The sequence below is a fragment of the Notechis scutatus genome, chromosome 2 (genome assembly GCF_049901735.1).
Source record: "Notechis scutatus isolate UNSWTSFEM ecotype Mainland chromosome 2, rNotScu1.2, whole genome shotgun sequence".
Classification (NCBI taxonomy): Eukaryota; Metazoa; Chordata; class Lepidosauria; order Squamata; family Elapidae; genus Notechis; species Notechis scutatus.
The window spans coordinates 111,253,397-111,276,145 of NC_142010.1; the positions used below are offsets into that span (position 1 = coordinate 111,253,397).

The 22,749-nt window shown below is 40.9% G+C and overlaps 1 protein-coding gene across 1 annotated transcript in view; it reads right to left on the reverse strand.

The window, feature by feature from the left end:
• MYO15B (myosin XVB) overlaps window positions 1–22,749 on the reverse strand; it is a 54,495-nt gene that overhangs the window by 27,091 nt on the left and 4,655 nt on the right. Inside the window, exons 3-23 of the mRNA XM_087954188.1 lie at window positions 20,363–20,493; window positions 19,704–19,799; window positions 17,460–17,695; window positions 17,190–17,368; window positions 15,282–15,354; window positions 14,115–14,312; window positions 13,915–14,013; window positions 13,259–13,343; window positions 12,993–13,065; window positions 12,081–12,167; window positions 10,849–10,943; window positions 9,492–9,553; window positions 8,981–9,338; window positions 7,462–7,558; window positions 5,967–6,068; window positions 4,773–4,926; window positions 4,333–4,417; window positions 3,486–3,699; window positions 1,622–1,737; window positions 647–706; window positions 277–352 (exon numbers count right to left, since the gene is read on the reverse strand). Coding sequence (XP_087810314.1) covers window positions 277–352; window positions 647–706; window positions 1,622–1,737; window positions 3,486–3,699; window positions 4,333–4,417; window positions 4,773–4,926; window positions 5,967–6,068; window positions 7,462–7,558; window positions 8,981–9,338; window positions 9,492–9,553; window positions 10,849–10,943; window positions 12,081–12,167; window positions 12,993–13,065; window positions 13,259–13,343; window positions 13,915–14,013; window positions 14,115–14,312; window positions 15,282–15,354; window positions 17,190–17,368; window positions 17,460–17,695; window positions 19,704–19,799; window positions 20,363–20,493 — 2,676 coding nt within the window. The remainder of the gene's footprint in view (window positions 1–276; window positions 353–646; window positions 707–1,621; window positions 1,738–3,485; window positions 3,700–4,332; window positions 4,418–4,772; window positions 4,927–5,966; window positions 6,069–7,461; window positions 7,559–8,980; window positions 9,339–9,491; window positions 9,554–10,848; window positions 10,944–12,080; window positions 12,168–12,992; window positions 13,066–13,258; window positions 13,344–13,914; window positions 14,014–14,114; window positions 14,313–15,281; window positions 15,355–17,189; window positions 17,369–17,459; window positions 17,696–19,703; window positions 19,800–20,362; window positions 20,494–22,749) is intronic.

A 22,749-nucleotide genomic window follows, 5' to 3' on the forward strand; every position in this document is an offset into this window, starting at 1 on the left:
GCAGAGGAAGGATATTGTAAAATCTCTAGTCAGAGGTGGTATTTGTGGTTCTCCAAACTACTCAAAATTTCCGCGAACGGTTCTCCAGAACTGGCCAGAACCTGCTGAATACCACCTCTCGTTCAATAGCAGATTGTGAAGGCAGAAGATGGTTATCATATAACAGTTCCCATAATTTTAATGAATAAAAGAATGGAAAACAATTCTTCAGTTTTAGATGGAATATGCATGCCTCCAAGATCCTTGAGGACCAGGAAGGGCACATGGCTTCCTTACTTAACAGGTCTTTCATTTTGCGCCTCTCCTCTTTGGAAATTCGAATGCATGAATCGGAGTAAGTATCTCTCAAGATCTGGGAAGGAACAAAAATGGATTACAATTCAACTCGTAAGACTTACAATGCAAGTGTCAAGCTTTGAGATAGAGCGTGTGAAGGAAACCAGGTATATTCTTTGAAAGAGACAAAACATAATGAAGAAAAAAATAAATAAAAGATGGAATCTTGTGATGGAGAGGCTGATGACCAAAATAAAAATGAGTCTCTTATCTTTCAGACACATGTGTGAGCTCTCACTCTCTCTCTCTCTCTCTCTCCCCCTCTCCCTCCCTCCCTCTCTCCCTTTCTCTCTCACACACACACACTTACCTGGTCACATAACAGATTCAAGCAGTAAGGATGACTGAAATTTTCCCTGGGATAAAAAACCTATTGAGGAAGAGATCCAACACAAAGTTGTTCTTGCATATGTACAAATAAAATCATGACTCAAAATAGCACATGATGGTGTACATTAATATATTCAAACACAATTCATTGAGTGAAGATAACATATAAACATATATTTCATTCGGGGGGAGAAGGAGTGGCTTATCGACATAAAACTCTATACTGGCATAGGAAAAGTAACTAAACTCACCCTATCCTTTTGAATGCTATTCTTCTCCAACCAGCCATACAATCAGACATGTTGCTTCTAACCAATTATATGCTTTCACACTGTAATTTAAAAAGGCTTACTATTTTTTATTATTTTTTATCAAGTTTTTTGGGCCACTCATCTTACCACAGGGTAACTTTTTTGCCATTATCCTGATCCCATTTTTTAAAAATTTTTTTTAAAATCCCACCTTTATTGTTTTTATAAATAACTCATGGTGGCAAACATACCTAATACTCCTTCCTCCTCCTATTTTCCTCACAACAACAGCCCTGTAAGATGTGTTGGGTTGAGAGAGCACGGGTGGCCTAAGTTCACCTAGATGACTTTCACCCCCAAGGCAGGACTAGAACTCAGAGTCTCCTGGTTTCTAGCCCAGAGCCTTAACCACTAGACCTATCCCAACTCTGAACAATTGATCACTACCAATGATACAATAACCCATGTGAGCCACCCTAGATTTCATAACCCTAAGACTACTATCCATAATAAGCATACAGGACAGAAGGCATTGAAATTATCCAAACACATTTTGCAGAATGGGAGCTGCAAGAGGACTAGCCACCAAATGCCTAAACTGTGGGAGATGCTGTCACAACAGAAGGACATGAAGTCAGAGATACTAGTTTTAGTAGCTAAACATGACCAGAAAAGCAATGCAAGGAGGTGGGACCATGACACACCTCTTTCCGCAGGAAGAGTTTCCAAGTAGGGTTAGCATAGGAGAAGCTGACACTAGCAGAAAGATTGAAGAGCTGGGTTTTGACAGTAGTGTCTTCCAACAGTGTCTTAGCCGAATCTAAGTGTGAAAGAAACAGAAAAAGAAGGGAATGTAGCATTCTACTTTGTGTAGGTTGGTTTTTTTAAAGTTATCCTCAAAGCAACTGAGAATATTTTGCAATATCTCTGAGATCTTCTTGCTCTACAAGTGCATTCTCAAATTCAAAACAACATAGCATCTTCTCTTAAAAAGGGACTTCAGTAAAGATTCTGGCTACAAACTACCTTTCTCATAGTATCTACAAGCGGATTTTAAAACTGTATAAAACAAAACTGATCATGGACCAATAAACTGTTGTCTGCTATAATAAATGCATACAGTACCCTTCAATGAAAGACATTCAATGTAATAATTCAATTTACAGTAATAAAGAAAAAAAAGAATAAACTGGGGGGGGGGGGCGGAATCACACCAATAACTGTGAGCAATGTCCTAGCCAGGAGGCTGTGGCAGCCTTTCCCAATTATGATCCATAGAGTTTTGTCACATCCTCGGTCAGGGAGACAATGATTGGTGAGAATGGCATCAGCATTGATCTGGAGATCTCTAGTTGAGAACGGCTGCATAAAAGTTGAATGGTTAGTGAATGTAGATGAGCCATGCAGGGAAAGGCCATGTGTATTAAAAGGTTATATTAAAAAGGAGGATTATGATTTAATGGTTTCTGTTCGCTGTTACCATTTAAATATTGTTTGATGCTTTCAGGACATTTATAATCTAGGTCAGCACTCAAATAGCAATATTAATAGCACTTAGACTTATATACTGCCCCAAATGGCATTCTCTGAACTGTTTACAATGTCAGCATGTTGCCCCCAACAATCTGGGTCCTCATTTTACCAACCCTGGAAGGGTGGAAGGATGAGTCAACCTTGAGCCCTGTCAGGATTGAACTCCTGGCTGTGGGCAGAAGTTTGCCTGCAATTCTGCATTCTAACCACTGTGCCATCACCGCTTTCGAATGCTTTCAAAATAGCATATTCATACTGTGGATCTCGTCAGTCAAAGAATTTCAGCTGGCAGGATCCAAGAGAAGAGATTTCTCTGCCATGGCTCCTGCCCTTTGAAATATGTTACCCCCGAAATGAGATTGGCTCTCAACCTCCTGACTTTTTGTAAGGGTTTTAAGACCTGGCTCTGCCAGATGGCTTGGGAACCCAATGAGGGAACTTCATACTGGAGGCGGTTGACTAATTAAAAGCTAATCCCACCTCCCCACCCCACCCCGTGTATCCAGGTCCCTCCTTCACCGTTTTGTATTCATGATTTTAATTTATCTATTTTTTTTCATTGCATATCTGATGATTTTAATGTTTTTATCCTGTAAGCTGCCCTGAGTCATGAGATCATGAGATGGGTGGCAAATAAATTTCTTAATAAATAAATACTCAATAATCAACCGTTTTTTTGCTTCTGGTACAATATTATATAAACTCAAAAGGTGAACTAAAATATTTTGTGGAAATAATAAATTCAAAATAAGAAGGAACGTTGCTACTGCATCACCTTTACAGTTTATCTCCTGCTGCGCTATAAAATTATGTTATTTATGAAACGCAATGAAGACCAGGTTATATTGTGCAGCTTTTGCTACATTAGCAAAAAACCTTGATTAGTTTTGTAAAATAAATGTATCCAGAGTTACGCCCAAAATGCTTACCACTTTTTCCCCCAGGAAAAACACTCCAGCTGTAACGATGGCTGCTTCCTAACTTAATCAACAGCAGATCTACCAACATCTACAGTATCAGAGAGGGTTTGCTTACCTTTTGTTTCATCTGTGACAAAATCTGGAGGGAAAGAAGGGGGTGGGCCAGGAGGGGGAGGAGGAAGCACTGAGCTGTCAGGACCAAAAACACTTGTGAGCACCAGTTGTTTTTCTTTGATGGTATTGGAGGGTTTGGCCGGTGGTGAAGGTGGTGATGGCTTACATTTTTCAGAGGAGACCTGGGATGGGGGAGCAGAAAGGAAGAACAAAGGCTCAATTCAGCCATGGTTGTATGTTACTCACATATGATTAGCTTCTCATTCACATCACACAGCTAGCAAGTTAGTCTTTGACAACATGTAATATAAAAAGCAAACAATAATGTAAGCTGGAAGGTTTCTGACAGAACTCTTCTAAGTTACTGAAGACAATTGGCATTTAGTTGGTTCATTTCATTTGATAAGAGTTCTATAGATTAGGATGATTTAAATGGAGGGATGATTTAAATGGAGCAAACATTATAAATGCTATAACAGTTTATTGGTAGTGTGAATAGCTTTTAACAGCATCTAAACAGAGTTAGCGGTGCCTTGTCTCTAAGTCAAATCATGGTGTCTTTTGGTTCAAGCTATGAAAATTATTTTCGGAAGATTGAGTTCCATCCAGAGAACAGACAGAACATTTGCAAACATTTGTAGTCAGGTGAGTTGTTTTCATGTGTTATGAAAATAAGTTCTATTTTCTCTTTGGTGGCAGATTTTTATCCACAGGCTGGGCAAAGAAAAGGTGAATTATTTGAGGCTTCCCAGTGAGCACTATGAGCTGATTGGAAATTTAAGCCTGCAAACTTTGGCAGGACATTCCCTTCTTCACACTAGATTGAAAGTAACCCATCAGACACTCACCAATGATTGATTCAACCCTAAAGCCTCCAGTTTTGCTAGAGCTTCCTCCTTTGGCTCGGATTTCATTAGAGCTTTAGAGATGTCTCTGCAATCAAACAAAAACCAGCTAAGATGACCTGTTGTGTGGACCACCATGGATTGTGCACAACAAAAGACCCAACCTTAGAGACTTTGTTTATAGAAGTTCTCTTACATATGTAGATACAAAAGCTCCATGGCTGTTCCTACTGTAGGAAGGGAATCCTGTGAGGAGATGGTTAGTCGCTTATGCAAGAAATGTCCACTATTGGGAGACAGATATTTTGTCAATGACCAACTCACACATTAACAGACTTTCCTCCTTCCCTCAAACTGAGAAGTTCTAGGAATGGCCTGAATCTTTTCTTTCTGCAACTTCAACCACCAGGGGAGATCTTTGCTCAACTTGGCACATTTCTTACCTAACAGGCATGACGGGTTTTGGTGGTGGGACTGGACGATTCTTGTGGGTTTTAATAATGTTCCGTATCTCCTGGCTTGGTTCAGGCTGTTCAGGCTTCATATCCCGGAATTTCTTCTCCTGATAATTTTCCAGTTGCAAAGGAGGTGGTAAATCTGAAGTAAAGAATTAAGAGTATGTAGTTCCTTTTCTTTTTTTTAATTACAACCCTATTAAACCTCCCCCCTCCCACACACACTGTTTTGTATTCTCCAATAGTTTCTAAACAGCTACTCTCCAATCTCTTACACAAATACCTTGCTGTTTTCATCCTGTGTGCATGTCTAAGAAAATAGAATGGGTAGTGACACAAATAGCAAAAGCAACTGTTTCAGAGTAGAAAAGTTGAAGGAACAGGATGGAAAAGCAACCCCAGGGTTCCTTGGATAGACTGCTATATAGATTTGTTGAGTGAGTGAGTGAGTGAATATGTTTCTGTGCTCTAACCATAGCCCTTTCTGCAGAGATTAATATGAAGGAAGCCATTTGGGGTGCAGAATCATACTCTCACCCATGAAATGCTATTACAACATGTTTTGGGACTTCTCAAAAACATGCTGTAATAATGTGAAAGGCAAATAGAAAAATTGGTCTATAGAAGATTAATATTTTTTTTAAAAATCATGGATTGTCCTGCAGTTCGCTCAGATCAAAGAGTAGTCAACATCTAATTGATGTCTTCTTCCATACATTCATATTTTGGCATTATTTCTTTATCATATCTGATAAAATCTCCAAGATTAATATCAGGCCAACAATCAAGAAGTAGACAATACTCCAACCAAGGAACTGCCAAATAATCTAATAGTAAACAACCAATGAATCTCCAAAACCCCTTCCCCAACACTGACACGGCAAGCCACTAAAATATAAACTGAGAGCAAACCCTACTCTTCACTAACACTGATGATGTTACCTAATTTGGATAATGAAATGTCTGCAAGAAAACAACCAAGTTCAGTTGAGCACCAAGGACCCCTTCAAAATCAGCTATTACCTACAAAAAATATCTGCTGCAACAAAAAGATCATTCTCAAAACTGGTATGGTAGCACTTTGGGTCCTCTTGCAACAACATTAAGAATCAAGCTGTTGAAAGTCTCTTGCAGGAGCTTTTTAAAGTATTCAGATGCTGATCAGAAGTGTTCACAGCTTACCTGAATTTGATTCTTGGTTGGCACTTGGGTCCTCTGGCTTTTCCTTTATTCTATCACTTTTTGAAGAGGAAATGACTTTCTTCAATGGAATTGTTTCAATTCCTATATAAAAGAAGAAGTCCAAGCATGGATCTATGTTTTTTCTTATGACACTTATGACTGTATGACTGTAACTTTGTTGCTTGTATCCATACAATTTTAAAATTGACTGTTTCCTAGTATGATTTGATTGCTTATTGCACCCTATGACTATTATTAAGTGTTGTATCTTATGATTCTTGATGAATGTATCTTTTCTTTTATGTACACTGACAGCATATGCACTAAGACAAATTCCTTGTGTGTCCAATCACACATGGCTAATAAAGAATTCTATTCTATTCTATTCTATTCTATTCTATTCTATTCTATTCTATTCTATTCTATTCTATTCTATTCTATTCTATTCTATTATTTCCTAGCATCAGTCTAAGCAAAATCTGCAAGAAACCAGACTAACAGAGATTGCAAATGATTTAAGAGACTGATACAGCTAAATTTTACTTTTTAAAAGTGTATGGATTATGGACAGTCAGAAGTAGACTATGCAGCTAGTCCTCAATGTATAACCACAATCAAGCCCAAAATTTATGTTGCTAAGTAAGACAGTTGTTAAGTGAATTTTGCCCTATTTTATAACTTTCTTGCCACATTTATTAAATGAATCACTGCAGTTGTTAAGTTAGTAACATGATTGTTAAGTGAATCTCCTTCCCCATTGACTTTGCTTGTCAGAAATGGCAAAAGGGAATCACTTGACCCTGAGACATTGCAGCCATCATAAATATGAACCAAATATTAAGCATCTGAATTTTAATCACGTGACCATGGAGATGCCACAACGGTCATAAGTGTGAAAAACGGTCACAAGTTGTTTTTTTCAGTGCCGTTGTAACTCAAATAGTCACTAAATGAACTGTTGTAGAACTACCTGTATATAGGGGGAAAGAACTGCACTGAGACTTAGGTGCCACTACAACAAAGGAAGTCTTTAGCAAACCAAAGATTTAGATTATTCCAAAACTGAGGTCTCTAAATTTGGCAACTTTAAGACTTGTGGACTTCAACTCTCAGAATTCTCCAGCATAGCTGGCTGGAGAATTCTGGGAGTTGAAGTCCACAAGTCTTAAAGTTGCCAAGTTTGGAGACCACTGTTCTAAACCATGTAAATATATCAGAGAATATGACTGGAAATGTTTTTTTTTACTGAATCCTAATCGTTGGACAATGGACGCACAAAGCTGGTTTGTCATTAGAAGTCCTCATCCTATTCCTGTTATCAATATTAATTTCTATTTGAAGAACTGAAAAGAATTAATCACATCTCAAGAATTCATTCTTATTCTTACAAAAACTTTACTTGGAAGTATGAGAAGGCTGTAACAAAGATCTTCTTGCATTAGTATTAAAAAATGAAGATACGACAATCTGGGAAGGACATTAGCTTACAACTCACCCAGTCTCTGGAAGAACTCTATTTTCTTTTGAAAAGTCCCCCTAGAGAGGGAATCTACTCTGATGTCGACAGGCACCTCATCTTCCAAAATGCGGATCTACGACATACAGCAGAAGGTGGGTTAAAATGTGGATCCTTGATTTCTTCTTTAGAGAAACAGCTAAACTGTAGAATTCAAATATACTTCTAGATCGACTTTTCCCAATCGCAGATGAGTAATAAAAATACTCATGGAAAGCATTTGATCAAAACATATTAGCAAACTTGAAGGGAAAAAAAAATAGAGGCTGTCTTCTCTAATATGTTTGAATCCTGACAGAGATTTCACTGAGCTGGTTTTGAGGACTCAATTTTTTCCATATTACTACCGTTTCATCCTCAGAAGAATCTTAAACTCCAAGGGAGATATGCCTGAGCACCTTTCTCCAAGCAGATGGGTGCTTTCCAAGGCAATTCTATCACCTATCAAAAATTACGCTTATTTTTTACAATTAGAAAATGTGAGAGTATGAGTGTAAGTAACAAAATGATCTTCTATTACGGAAAATCCCTGAGGACATAAACAAGTCTATAGAGATTCTCAGTCATCCAGGTCATGCTTTTCCAAAAGGCAACTGGACTTAGTTTTTCCTTGAATATTTTGTTGCTTCTCGTCCAAGAAGCTTCTTTTTCAGTTCACTTCAGAACAATATAAATTAAAACAAGATGTCGGAGGAAATGATTCTATTCTAGCCTTTTCTCAGTTAATTTTATGGTACATTTTATGTATTTGCACATTTAATGTACTTATGTTAGCTCACAGATTAAATGGAAGAACTTAATGCAGGCTTATTTTAACAACAGAAAATGGATTTACCTTATCATCTGATGTGTGTAAGATTTGAGGCCAAGTCTTCTAAATTCAGAGCAAATATAATGGCAGAAAGCTTGAACTTCATTTTATTGATTTCATTTAAATTTATTAGCTGCCTAACTACAGGGGACTCTGAGTAGCAATCTCTCTCTTTTTTCTCTTTAAACCTTGGGAGCTGAGCAGAAATCCCATTTTTCCCCTTATGAAAACCTAATTAGCATTTTGTCCCATAGCATTTGACCAAATCAACAAGCAGAGGAAGATATGAATTATGGACCACCAAACTACAAAGAATAATGACAGGATATTTTTCCATTCCATTGGTTTTCTTTTCCAGTCCTACAACCTGTGTAATTTGTGACTATATGACTAGTTCAATTATTTAATACAAGCTGATAAATAGCCAGAAATTTAACACTGAATCCATCCGAATACACACTAACTTTCAAATCTATGATCAGATATATTGGCAGATAACTAAAATGAGATGACTTTATCTATGAATTCTGAGTTTCTTGGAATTCAGATACAACAAATATGTATCTGGGGGATGTCATGTTCTATACCCCATAAAATGAAGTAATAGGATTCTTTCCCTCTCTTCCATCATGCAGACTCAGTGGAGTATCATCCAGAAAAAGAATTCTATTAAGGAATACTCAGTACCGGGGATCGTGGGGGAGGTGGAGGAGAAGAAGAATCTTGTATTGGTCTTGAAGATTCAGAAGGCTGTTCCTTTATTGACACCTTTTCTGATCTTGAAAGTTCAGGAGGCCTCTTGAGGAGTAAGGTTTCCTTTGGGCTTGAAGATTCAGGTGACCTGCTCTTTGGTGATATTTGTCTTGGCCTCGAAGCTTCAGGTGATCGCTTCCTTGGTGAGACTCGTCTTGGCCTCGAAGCTTCAGGTGATCGCTTCCTTGGTGAGACTCGTCTTGATCTTAAAGATTCAGGTGATCGCTTCCTTGGTGAGACTCGTCTTGATCTTAAAGATTCAGGTGAGCTTTCTGATGATGATGGCCTTCGTCTTAAACGTTCAGATGTCCTCCTCTTTGGTGATGCTCGTCTTGGCCTTGACAATGTAGGTGAATTGTGGGGTGAGGGTTCTCTTTGCCTTGAATATTCATGTGATCTATGTGAAGATATTCGCTTTGGGGGTGAACGCTCAGGAGATCTATACTTGTGTTGCCGCTGCTGATCCTGTTCTGACATTTTCATAGCTTGAAGTGTCATCTGCTGAGCCTACAAAATCAAATTCATATTTTGTTGCTCCTTATTTAACTGCAGATTTATATTCACCAACATTCAGATCTCAGATTACTTTTCATCATAACTGAACTATGGTTTCACTTTTCATGTTTTAAAATTTTTCTTTTGCTAGTTCTCTTCATGTGTTTCTCCTCTACATCTATTATTCTGTAATATCTCCCACCTTGCTCTTAAGTAAAGCTTAACACAAACACAATGAATACAGCAGCCCACAACTTAAGACCACAATTGAGCCCAAAATTTCTGTTGTTAAGTAAGACATTGGTTAAGTGAGTTTTACCCCAATTTATGACAATTCTTGCCTCGGTTGTTAAGTGAATCACTGCAGTTGATCAATTAGGAACTGTGCTGTTGAGTGAATCTGGCTTTTCCGTTGACTTTGCTTGTCAGAAGATCCCATAAGGTGGATCACAGGACTTTGGGACACAGCAAAGGTCATAAATAGGAACCAGTGGCCAAGCATCTGAATTTTGATCACAAGGGATCATGGGGATGCTGCAAAGGTCAGTCATAAGTCACATTTTTCAGTGCCATTGTAACTTCGAACAGTCATTAGCCAACTGTTGTAAGTCAAGGACTATCTGTAAATATGGTACCACTGGCATATCTTTAATTCATGAATTCACTCATTTGTATATTTCAATCATGCACAAATTTGGCAAAAAAAACCACCCCTTCCCATGAGGTAATTTCTCTCCATTGAACCCATTCCCTAGTACAGGTAATCTTAGACTTACAACAGTTTGCTTAGTGACCGTTCAAAGTTACAACGGCAGTGAAAAAAAGTGACTTATGACCATTTTTCACACCTATGACTGTTGCAGCATGCATGCCCATTGTCACATGATTTACATTTGGATGCTTGACAATTGACTCACGTTTATGATGGCTGCAGTGTCCTGTGGACACGTGATCACCTTTTGCGACCTTCTGACAGTCAGAGTCAATGGGGAAATCAGATTCACTTATCAACCCGGTGACTAATTTTACAACTGCAGTGATTCACTTAACAACTAAGCCAAGAAATGTCGCAAATTAGGACAAAGCTCACTTAACAAATTTCTCATTTAGTAACATAAATTTTGGACTCAACTGAGGTTGCACGTTACCTGTAGTAGATGCTCAGTCATAACTTGGCCCTTTGATGCACCGCATTGCACAAGAAATGATTTCTTCAGATTGCTGTGGGAACTGGCAAACTAGGCATGACTCCCAGCCAAGTCAATTCCCTGTCTTGCGTACTCTTTCCCTCTAACCCTGTCACGTACCAGAAGCAGGGCTTGTTGGTTGATGACTGATTGTTGCTGTGCTGCTGCCTGGTTAGGATCCACTGAAGGCATCATGGGCTGAGTCATCATCATACCTGAAAGCAAAAGTGTGTGTGTGTGTGGGGGGGGTTTTCACATAGAATCACAACGCATATGTCCCCACACGCTGTTAAATGCACAGCAATTCTTGCGTAAGCTACAAACAGGAAACTTCCACTTGAATGAAAAATGTATAAGATGCGAATGCTGTCCAAAGTCCATTGGAATTGGCAGGGGGGTAATAAATTCAAATAAAAAGTTTAAAAGATGATTGCATTCCTAGGGGAATTATCACGGCCAGAGGATAAGAATGAAGAAATTAATATTCTAACTGGATGAAAAACAAGCACTGGCTTCTTCTTGTAGTGTTTATACCAAGGGTGTCAAACTAGATTTATTTGAGGGCCGGATCAGCATTATAGTTCTCCTTGGTGGGTGGGCTGGCCAGGCTGGGGAAGATGGGACGGATGTCTCCTGCAGCACTCTGCCAGCCAAAACGAGGCCTCCCTGTGCCCCATTTTGGCTGCCAGAGGCACTGGGGGCTTGTCCTTTGCTATTTCCAGGCCAGCCCGCAGGCCCTGAGTTTGACATTCCTGGTTTATACCAATAGTAAGCAGATAGCAACTGAAACCAATCCAAACTATGAGACATTGATATTTCAGGCTCAATTATGGTCATAAGTCTGCCAGACCGATGTTTATCCACTGGCAGACTATCAGGGATCATGATAAACAAGAAGCATAGCCCAATTTAAAAAAAACAAAAAACTACACACATATGTACATCAAAATTACATTTTGAGGATGGATTTAAGCATGTGTCAAACTATAAAAAAGTATTTGCAAATAAAATATTTTTTTATAAAAACATGTTCATAATCATGCAATTATAATGAGGGAAGCAAGTAGCAAAGAATGGAACTGACAGACAAAAATGCTTTAATCCAGGGGTGTCAAACTTCATACGCAGGCCACACCCACCCCAGCTTCGCAAATGGGGAAAACGTCGTGATACGACACATGACAGTGAGTGTGAGTTTGACACCCATGCTTTAATCACTTGCAATGTGATCCTTTAATACTGGAAAACCTAACATTGTTAGGAAGATTGCGGGCTTCTCCCAGGGGCTGGGCTTTTTCTTCTCTGCTGGGTTTCATCCCACCTGAGCCCTCAAGTTCTTGTGTTCTTGTTACCTGGCATTCCCGGCATGGTGGCTGGCATCATTCCTCCCATAACTGGCATAGATGGAAAAGCTGGCATAGTCATCATTCCAGGATAACCTGATGGATGGAGAGAAGAGAGTCTGGCTGATTATGGCTCCCTGTTTTGGGTTGCACAAACCTGGATGACCGCTAGATTGCAACAATATTCTATCCCTGTGTTTGTCTGGAGTTTTGCAGGCCAGATCTGATGGCCCTAAATAAAATCCAAAGCCCTTACGCCACAAAAGATTTTAAGGGTGATAAGCAGCACCTTGAATTGCACATGGAAGCCAAACAGGAACCAGTGCAGCTTGCAAAGCAATAGAGGCACGTGAGTCTAACACAATCTCTCTACCACAGCTCACGCAGCTGCATTTTGGATCAGCTGTAGCTTCTGGATGGTCTTCAAGGGAAGCCCTATGTAGATTATTCACTGTATTTTATAATACTGACATACTGCTAGTTATATTATTGTTACGTATGGGAACATATGTTTTACCTTTGTAAAAGATACCTGCAGTTACAAATACATTTAATAGTATGAGCATTGTAACATTTTTTTACATTTCCCCCTCTAAAGGAATTATATTTGAATATATTTGTATTTGAAGCATATGGAATTCTATACCACAGTTTTTAGAGATTTTTCATGTTGTCCTTGTACAGTTGTTTTCCTTCCCCCCACTCCCCACCCTTTCTTTTTTTAACCTCCCTAGATGCAGGGAGAAATATTTAGGCCAATAATCCTCATCCCAGAAATATTTAGGCCAAATAACCCTCATCCCAGCAGTATGGATAATAAGCCTTGATTCCAGAATTGCTAAAAAAGAACAGTTGCAGGAGCCACCACCTATCCTACCAAGTAAGTCCCTGTTGTTCTCCTCCCCGTATTCAAACTCATACCTGAATAGACTCCTTGATTCATTTTCCCACCTCCTTTCATACGACCAGTCAGGCTTGCCTCACTTTCCATATCCTGCAGAGAGGCAGGGGAAAAAAAAGAGAGATATCAACATTTAGTTTCAACTCTAGCTACTCCTGGAGATCATATATGTTTGGCAAAGAGGCAGTGATCACAAACACCACCACTGTTCTGTTCTCGGTGCCCACTGGTATCAGAAAGTGATGTATGAGGAACAGCAAAAAAAATTAAATAAGATTAGACTTACTGACATATGAGGTCTGGAGCCAGCATGTAACAGAGGTTTAAAGAGGCCATCCAGGTAGTGATCCATTTCTCTAGGGGGAGTTGGACTATTCATGATGTCTAATTCGCGAAGGGGAGGAGGAAGGGATAAAAACAATCCTTGTTAATCAAAGAAATAAAACTCCTGTCAATCTCCATTACTATCCCTTGCTCATTTCCTTCATCTATCCTCAATGCATTAGTTGAGTATCTCCCCCTCCTGCCCAAGGTCCAAATATGGGGAGCTTTTGTGGCTTCAGGACAGTAGTGGGATCCTACCTTAGTCGCTACCAGTTTGGTGGGTGATCACGTGTGCATGCATGCGCACCCCTAATGTGCGCGCACCTAACAAGCCAATCAGCTGACAGGATGAAGAAACGAAAATCTAGGAGTGACCCTCCCACCCTCCCATGCACTTTTTGGTCTTTTATCCTCTCAGCTCTTTGTCGGAGGCTTTCCCCCCCCTCCTCTCAGCTGATGGAGGCCTTTTTTTTTTTTTACTACCGGGTAGTGACTTTTACTACTGGTTCAGGTGAACTGGGACGAACCAGTAGCATACCACCACTGGTTCAGGATGCAAAGATCAATCTCTCCCCAGCATTCTCAGATGCCTTTGAACTCCTGACCTGAGATGGAGACTCACCTGGATGGACCGCCTTGTTAAACGTGGGAGGCAGGGGAGGTGGAGGGAAAGAAGGGGCCTTAAAGGTGGGTGCAGGAGGGATATCCAAGCACATCCTATCAAAAAGAGAAATAAGAGTGGGGCCTCAAAAGCAGAGAGTTCTGGGGATACAAGAGAGAGGTTGCTGGGGACGGGAGGTAATCAGGCAGCCACTTACCTGTTTGGAGAGTTCTTTTGAAAGTAGCTCACATCCCTCTCAGGGTGAATAGGATAATTAGAGGAGGACTGAGAAGGGCAATTTACTTCCTCCATTTCACCAATGAGATCCAACACAAAGTCACAGCCTGCTAAATCCTGCCAATTGTTGCCTGTGAACATTGATACGGACCATCCGCGAGGGACTGTATCCAGACCTCTGAGATCAACAAAGAGAGGAGACGTAGTGTCACAGGAAGTAGCAGAGGATGATATGAAGCAGTGAAAAGGATCAGGAAGATGGTGTGAGTAGGGAACAGGGAGGAAAATCATATGTTCCTCCTCCAGCTTCTGTATTTCTTAAAGGTAAGGTCCTCTTGCACTAGTGCTAGTTGTGCTAGTTGTTTCTGGCTCTAGGGGGCGGTGCTCATCTCGGTTATAAAGCCGAAGAGCCAGCGCTGTCCGAAGACGTCTCTGTGATCATGTGGCTAGCATGAATAAATGCCGAAGGTGCATGGAACACTGTTATCTTCCCGCCAAAGTGGTCCCTATTTTTCTACTTGCATTTTTACATGTTTTCGAACCGCTAGGTTGGCAGAAGCGTGAAAAGTAACGGGAGCTCACTCCATTACGCAGTGCTAGGGATTCAAACTGCCAACCTTTCTGATTGACAAGCTCAATGTCTTAGTCACTGAGCCACCACATCCCTTCTGTATTTCTTATGTGCTGGTTAACACCTCACATAAACAATATGTATAAGAATATCATAAGAAAAGCTAATAAATTTCAGGTTATCATAGGGTATATGCAACAGAGATAAGAGTTGGACTTTTGAAAATTAATGAATAACCTGAAAGAATATCAAATCTCTCACTGCAGAAGAGTCACTACTGAATAATGAATAAGGGCCATTGAATTCAGAGGCGATTGTTTCAAGAGTAAATGAAATAAACATTATCATTTTCCTTCAAACTTCTGCTTTTTCAAGTCTCTGAACTATCTTGCAAAGTAATAAAAGATATGTTTGTAGATCATTTGGATGAGTCTTTAAAGAAACGGGAGATCTCTGTTGGTGATTAGAAATTCTATCAAAGAATACAGTCTTTAGCTCTGGTGGACATCTAAAAGCAACTAACTGGGTTTTTTGAAAAAAGAGGCAAATCCCAATTTCTCTTTGCCTTTAGATTACCTTGAGTTCAGGATCCAGCCTGCATATTGCTCTCCTGTGGTCCAAGATTCTACTTCTGCTGAAATCCTCTCCTCTAAACCAAAGAAAAAGAGAGTTTAAAAACCATGAATATAACCTATAAGAAAATCTTGCTATACTGTATAATGCATGCCAGCTAGTCATATTTTTTTCCTATTTTCCCTGCTCCCCCAAATATATTGTTTCATATATTGTTTAATTCTGCAAGGTTGGATTCTTCTGGGCACCTCTCTAGTAGGTACACAGGATGCCATCCTGATAATGGAAAGGACAGCCAAAAGTAAATGGGCATACCAGGTTGCAGTGTGAGCAGCTCACTGTAGATGTGAGATTGACAGCTTAATGTTACATATTTATTCTGAAATATTGAAAGCTCTGCTTTTTTTTACTCCTGTTTTTACTCCCTATACCCTCAATTTTAAAACATATAGCAGACTGAGGTTCAACTGTTATGTCTCTTTCTCCAACCTGTCTATCATAGAGGACTGAGAGATACTGATTTCATAGTGATACAACTGGATGACTCCTGTATTTTAATGGCCCAGTCTGTTCTCAGGCCCTGGATTTCTGACTTTGCTCTCATGCTATCAATGCACTATAACTGTGATGGCAAACCTATAGCATGTGTGCCAGAAGTGGCACGCAGAGCCATCTCTCTGGGCACACCAGCCATCACCCATTCCTCTTCCGGGTTCCAGCATGCACATGGACGCTGGCCAGCTGGTCTTCGCACATGGGAGTGCCAGAAACTAGAAGAGCAGCTCCCTGGCATGCATGCATGTGCCAGGAAGTTGAGCTTCCAGTTTCTGATGCGCCAGCTGATCTTCACGCGCGAATGCATGCCAGAAACCAGAAGACCAGGTGGCCGACGTGCATGCACACACTGGAAGTTGGAAGCTCAGCTTCCCATTGCACGCATGCACACTGGGGGAGCTGCTCTTCTGGTGTCCGGTGCTCTCCCGTGCGCACGCTCCCATTTTGGCACCCAGGGCCGAAAAGGTTCACCAAAACTGCACTATAAATTGCAGTGGGACCGGAAACCTTTGTCTCCCTGTAGACCCAAAGAAAAACAATGGAACATTTTGTACGAAGGTTTGTTGTACTTGCAGTCTTGCTAATCAGACTAAAACCTTTGGAACAGAGAGCTTCAGTATATTCCACATACAGTTCCACAGTTCACTGGTTTTGAAAATGCTACTCCCGAAAACATAAAGCAAGATAAGAAACAATGGATGGAAACTAATCGAGGAGAGAAGCAACCTGGAATTAAGGAGAAACTTCCTAAGGGTGAGAACAATTAACCCGTGGAACAACTTGTCTTCAGAAATTGTGGGTGCTTCATCACTGGAGGTTTTAAAGAAGAGACTGGACAGTCACTTGTCTGAAATGGTGTAGGGCAGTGGTCCCCAACCTTTTTTATGCCGCGGCCCGGTACCGGCATCAGCTGGGTGCCGCCATCTTGTTTTGATGAAAAGTGCTTCCGGTGAGCTCACCGGAAGCACTTTTTCATCAAAACAAGATGGCGGCGCCCAGCAAACCAGCAGCCCGGTAGGATTTGTTCCACGGACCGGTACTGGTCCGCGGACCGGTGGTTGGGGACCCCTGGTGTAGGGTCTCCTGCTTGAGCAAGGGGTCAGATAGAAGACCTCCAAGATCCCTTCCCATTGATTCAGAGGTGGTATTCAGCAGGGTTTGACCAGTTCTGGAGAACCGGTAGCGGAAATTTTGAGTAGTTCGGAGAACCGGCAAATCCCACCTCTGACTGAAGATTTTACAGTATCCTTCCCCTGCCACGCCCACCAAGCCACGCCCACAGAACCGGTAGTAAAACAATTTGAATCTCACCACTACATTGATTGACTGAGTGCTGAATAGGAGAGCAACGATTACCTTTATAAGTGCAGACTTCTAGCACCATCTTTCCTTTCCTCTGATTGGCAGTCCACTCCAGGCGGGTGGGAGGGAAACTGCGGGACAGCTCCAAGTAACTCTCCATCTGCTTCATGGAGGTTAAGAGTTTGCGCTGGCACATGCCGTTGTAGCCCTCCAGACCATGGTCTGACACAAACCTACATCCCAGCAAATGAAGAGCCTTCAGTAACCACTGCTGCTATTTCAATGCTTCCCGAAACCCAGCGAGGAAAAAGCCCCGCTTCTTACTTCAGCAGAGGTTTCTCCAGAGCTGGTGAAGGTGCGAAGGCACTCAGGAGGGTAGCCATCAATACCCAGCCTCGTTGGCATTGCTCCAGATCTGGGTTCTTCCACAGCTGGGTGGCCACTTGGCTCAGCAGTTCATCGCGTAGTGGGACGCCGGCCACTCCTCGGCTTGCTATGTAGTTCCCTAGAAGCTGTTCATGGATGGTCATCAAATCCCGGTCATTGATGAATCGCAAAATCTGCAGGAAGAGGAAGGGATGTACAAGAAAAATAAGGGGCACTGATGTCAGATATGGATGGAAAAATCTCATCTCTGACCCCTTCTTACCATCCTTATAAGAAGTCAGGGATAGGTTAGTCCCTGGGCACAACAGCCCAGGACTCCCAAAATTCAAAGAAAGTTTTAGCGCACATACCCCATCTCTTTTATAGAAATTAGGATTACATTATGGAGCCTACACATTAGATAGAATGCAAGCAGAGAATTAATTTATAGTTCTATTTTGGAAGACTAAAATTCTGAAAATATCAAAAAACTTCCGTCTTTCTTGAAAATATAATTCTCCTTCTCTATCACTAAACCTAAACTGGAGATGCCAGGAATTGAACCTGAAACTTTCTACACACTAAAATGTCAATAACCTACTGGTGATTGTTTTCCCTTTCTATCCATCTTAGCGAAGTGGGTTTATTTTTCTTATTACAAGAAATGCAGTAAGGAGGTAAGGAGATATATTAATTGTTAGAAATTTAGGATTAGTGTGCTATTCCTGTTCTTTCTTCTGTCTTTCTATCCTCAGAGTATTACCTGTAATATCTCTAGGTACAAGCAACAGTAAAAGGTGATTTTCCTTCTTTTTATATAGAAAATCCAGTTAAAATGTTTAAAAGAAAACAGTATAATTAACAATGATTAAAAAGTAAGGTTTCTTCTTCCAAGATTATAAAATTATGACATATATAGTTACATAACATAAACACATAATAAAGGTAATATATTAATTGCATTGTTCCTGACATTGGTATCTTATCAGTCGCCCCCTTGAATCACACCCAAGTAATGAACCATTTTCTGATAAGCACAGAAACCTGAGGAGAGATAAGGACTGTTCAATATATTTTAAAAAGCCATATGAAGTTTCTGGACAGAGTCACTGATCAAAGGTATTGTGATAGCTTCCCATTCATGCTTTACCCACAGAAAGGTTGTCTGAGCCTTTAGGTACAATTCTAAACACAATTTAGATAACAGATCCAAAGTAATCCTGTGGTTGCTGGTCAAAAAAGATTCTGCATAATAGGGAGGAAATTGTGAAAACAAATGAGAGGCAAGATTTTGTTGGGAATAGCCAGAGAAGCTGCATAGGCCAGAAGAAACTCAAGATTGAGTTTTCAAAATTGTTCTCCCAGCTCCTTCTGTCCCCTTCTTTTCACCAACAGCTCCATGCTGCACTGAGTGGTAGGAAGAAGGGAAGACTGGCAAACAGCCCTGTGTATATGAGAACATGTCTAACTAAAGCAGGGGTCAGCAACCTGCGGCTCTGGAGCCGCATGTGGCTCTTTCATCCCTCTGCTGCGGCTCCCTGTTGCCAATTGGCTCCACAACTCATAGGGCTTTAGTAACCTAAAGTACAGGTAGAGGAAAAAGGACGCCGCACTAGGAGGAGACTCTATGGTGGGGGAATAGAGTCTGGTCAACTCCAGAATTGAACGGGGGCTTCCAGTTAGGACCTTTGTGGCTCTCTGAGTCTTTAAGGTTGCCAATCCCTGAGCTAAATATATGCCCATTCTCCCATCTGACCTCTGAAATCATATCTGAAAGGAGAAGACAGGGCTCAGACACTTGCACAGGATCCAGTTTAGGCACAAGCACAATCCTTTCTTGTTATTCTTAATTGCTGAAAACCTCTTTTTCTACATTCCATTCTAAAGCCATTGAACTACAAATGTTAGCATCTAGAAGACTTTTGGGCCTGGCCTGGTCATCCAGAATTTCCTTCCTTGGAAGCTCCTTGAAATCCTTCTGTTACAGGAGTAAAAGCCTGGGATGACCTTGAGGTTCCTGGAAGATCCTTCTACCCTGAAATAGCATAAGATCCTCTACAGCCTTCATAAGTTTAGTTTGTTAAATCCGTGTCTTTATTTAAATCATGCTCTAGATTTAAACTGGATTTGATTTCATTTTTTGACCAAGCCGGGGAAGTAGTTTCGGGTTGTGGGTTCAGTTGCTTCTTTGTTTCTTCTTACCAGCTTGTTGAGCTGTAGAGCGTTTTGTCTGTGCTCAGTCTGGAGTTGGGTCAAAGGCTCTTGCAAGGGCTGTCCAAGGGCTGGAAAACTCACAACCTGCAAAGAACCAAAGACAGAGAGATGGTGGGAAAGTGGCACTACAGGCATTTAGGTCACAATTCCTCCCCCCCCACCCCCCGCACATACCTCCATTTTAGTTATGCATATATTTGTAGCCTGCTTTTATTATCTTTATAAATAACTCAAGGCGGTGATCATATCCAACACACCTTCCTCCTCTTATTTTTTTCTCACAACAACAACCTTGTGAAGTGGGTTGAGCTAAGACAGAGTGACTGGCCAATGATCACCCAGCTGGCTTTCATGGCTAAGGCGGAACCTGAACTCACAGTCTCCTACTTTCTAGCATTTGTTGACAGGTGAGCAAGCATAAGCTAAAGGACCTTTTTCACGTATGTCATGGCAGCCACAGCCAAGGGAAAGGAAAGACGTTTAGATGCCCAGTAGACTGGAAGTTGAGGTGACAATGCTGCAGCCCACCTTGCTCACAAGACCTACTTTGTCCATCCAACAGACAAGAAACAGGAAAACGGTCCCTGCAGACTGTTCTGGACATCAGGAAATTAGGGAACACTCATTTACGGACTCTGCAGTCTTACCTGAAAGTGAGTTTTGATAAATGCAGAGAAGGGAAAGTTGTTAATATCATGAGGGAGAGAGAAGGTAGCGTTTGCTTTGACTTCTGGAAGGGACACTTCAGTGACTTGATTGCTCTGAGCATGATGGTGATCTAAAAAAAGATGGAAAAGGGACTAAGTTAAAGCTCTTCCCCGTGTGAAAAGCGAGTGTAAATTAACCCATGAAGACTTGAAAAGTTATTTTCAGTGCAGGGATATGCACCCATGTATTTTTCCTGGGAGCAATGCAGTATAAATCTCCCATAAAGTTTGCTGTAATGATCAATGCTTACATTTATGAACATAGCATGTTGCAGTCAATAGGCTCCAGGAATGAGCAGACTGGGGGCCCTCTTCATATGTAAGGTAAAGGCTCCCCTTGCACATATGTGATAGTTGTTTCCGGCTCTAAGGGGCAGTGCTCATCTCTGTTACAAAGCTGAAGAGCCAGCGCTGTCCGAAGACGTCTCTGTGGTCATGCGACCGGCATGACTAAATGCCAAAGGTGCACGGAACTCTGTTCCCTTCCCATCAAAGTGGTCCCTATTTTTTTCTACTTGCATTTTTACATGCTTTCGAACTGCTAGGTTGGCAGAAGCTGGGACAAGTAACGGGAGCTCACTCGGTTACGTGGTGCTAGGGATTCGAACCGCCAAACTGCCAACCTTTCTAATTGACAAGCTCAGTGTCTTAGCCACTGAGCCACCGCACCCTATCTTCATATCTATGGACTTCAATTCCCAGAATTCATTAGCAGCTTTGCAATTGCAGAGAATTCAGGGAGTGGAAGTCCACCAATATAAAGCGGGCCAAGCTGAGAAAAGTTGTATTACACTGACTGTGACATTTCCAAAATCCTTTTGGTTGTCAAAAGGAATTATCTGGCTGAGCTAGAATACTTACTGGCTTTCTCCTGCTCATTCTTGTCAATGTTACCCTTTTGCTTAATAGTGGGACATGCTTATAGATGCCAGTGATTTCAGGGGATTTTTTTTTCAGCCAAGGAATCTTGCCCACTGACTTTGATCATGGAATTATTTTTCCCCAATCCAGCAATAGCCAAAGTCCAAATTATATGGATTTTATAAATGGCTGCTACAAAATATGAAGAGGTTGCCCAACACACTCAGTGATATTTTTGTAAACAAGGTTTCCATGTGATTACAGAAAGTCCTTGTCTTACAACCATTTGTTTAGTGACCATTCAAAATCATTTGTTACAACTTTACTGAAAAAAAATGCTTACAGCTGGACATCATACTTATGACCGTTACAACATTTACATGGTCATGTGATCAAAATTTGGGCACTTGGCATGTATTTAGGCAGCATCTGGGAGGTAAGGTGATCACTAGGTGCAACCTTTCCAGACGACTTCAAACAAGCAAAGTTAATGGGGTGAAATGGATTCGCTTAACAACCATATTGTTCACTTAACAACTGCAGTGATTCACTTAACAAATGTAACCAAAAGGGTTATAAAATCAGGTGTAATTCACTTTACAACTGCCTTGCAAGGAGAGGGAAATTCTGTTTCCAATTGTGGTCATAACTTGAGGACTATCTACTGTGATTGCTACTATTTCATTGCAACCTATGAGTTCGCGAACAATTACAGTGATATGGTGAATAATATTTCAGTTCCTTAGAGAGAAAGATGTATCCTATAAACTAGATAACTTTAAGAAGTTGCTCTATCCATTTCTTCTATTTATGGATCTGCAACAGTTTACTATTTAAAAACCCAGAAAACAACCCTGCAATTGTTGGCCAATGGGAGGGACATAGAAAGTGTTAGTCAGCTGGCCCTGTGCCTTTGTTTTTACTCTTCTCTCACATGTCCATTTTGCAGCCACAATGCAGAGAGACATCCAACCACAATGCTGAAGAACAATAAAACTATTCCTGAGAGCAATAGGCAGAAGGGAAGAAGATACTACGGCTCTTTGGCTTCAAGCGGGAACTCAAAAGGAGCAAAGAGATAGGATGAGGCAAGAGTGCCCCCCAGTGGAAAACCACCATCATGTATCTCCAGAGGGGATGCAGTAAAACTGTCTTTGGACCACTCCCTCCGGAGCAGAAGCTGAGGTGAGCCATTGATTGCCAGATCCTCATATTTTTTTGTGTGAAAGGAATGCATGTATAAAGGGCGCATTACTGCCAAGTATTCTTCCTTCTCTCCTTTAAAGCTTCCCAGGGCTTAATAATGCTTTACAACAGTATTCATCGGAACTGCCAAAGGAGTTTATTGTATCAAGGAATTATCCCTAGAGAACAATGCTTGAGATGTTATTTGCAAAAAGTCTGATGGTTGTTCTATAGATCCTTTCCCCCAGTTCAGGATCAGTGTGGATCAGAGACAATATTTT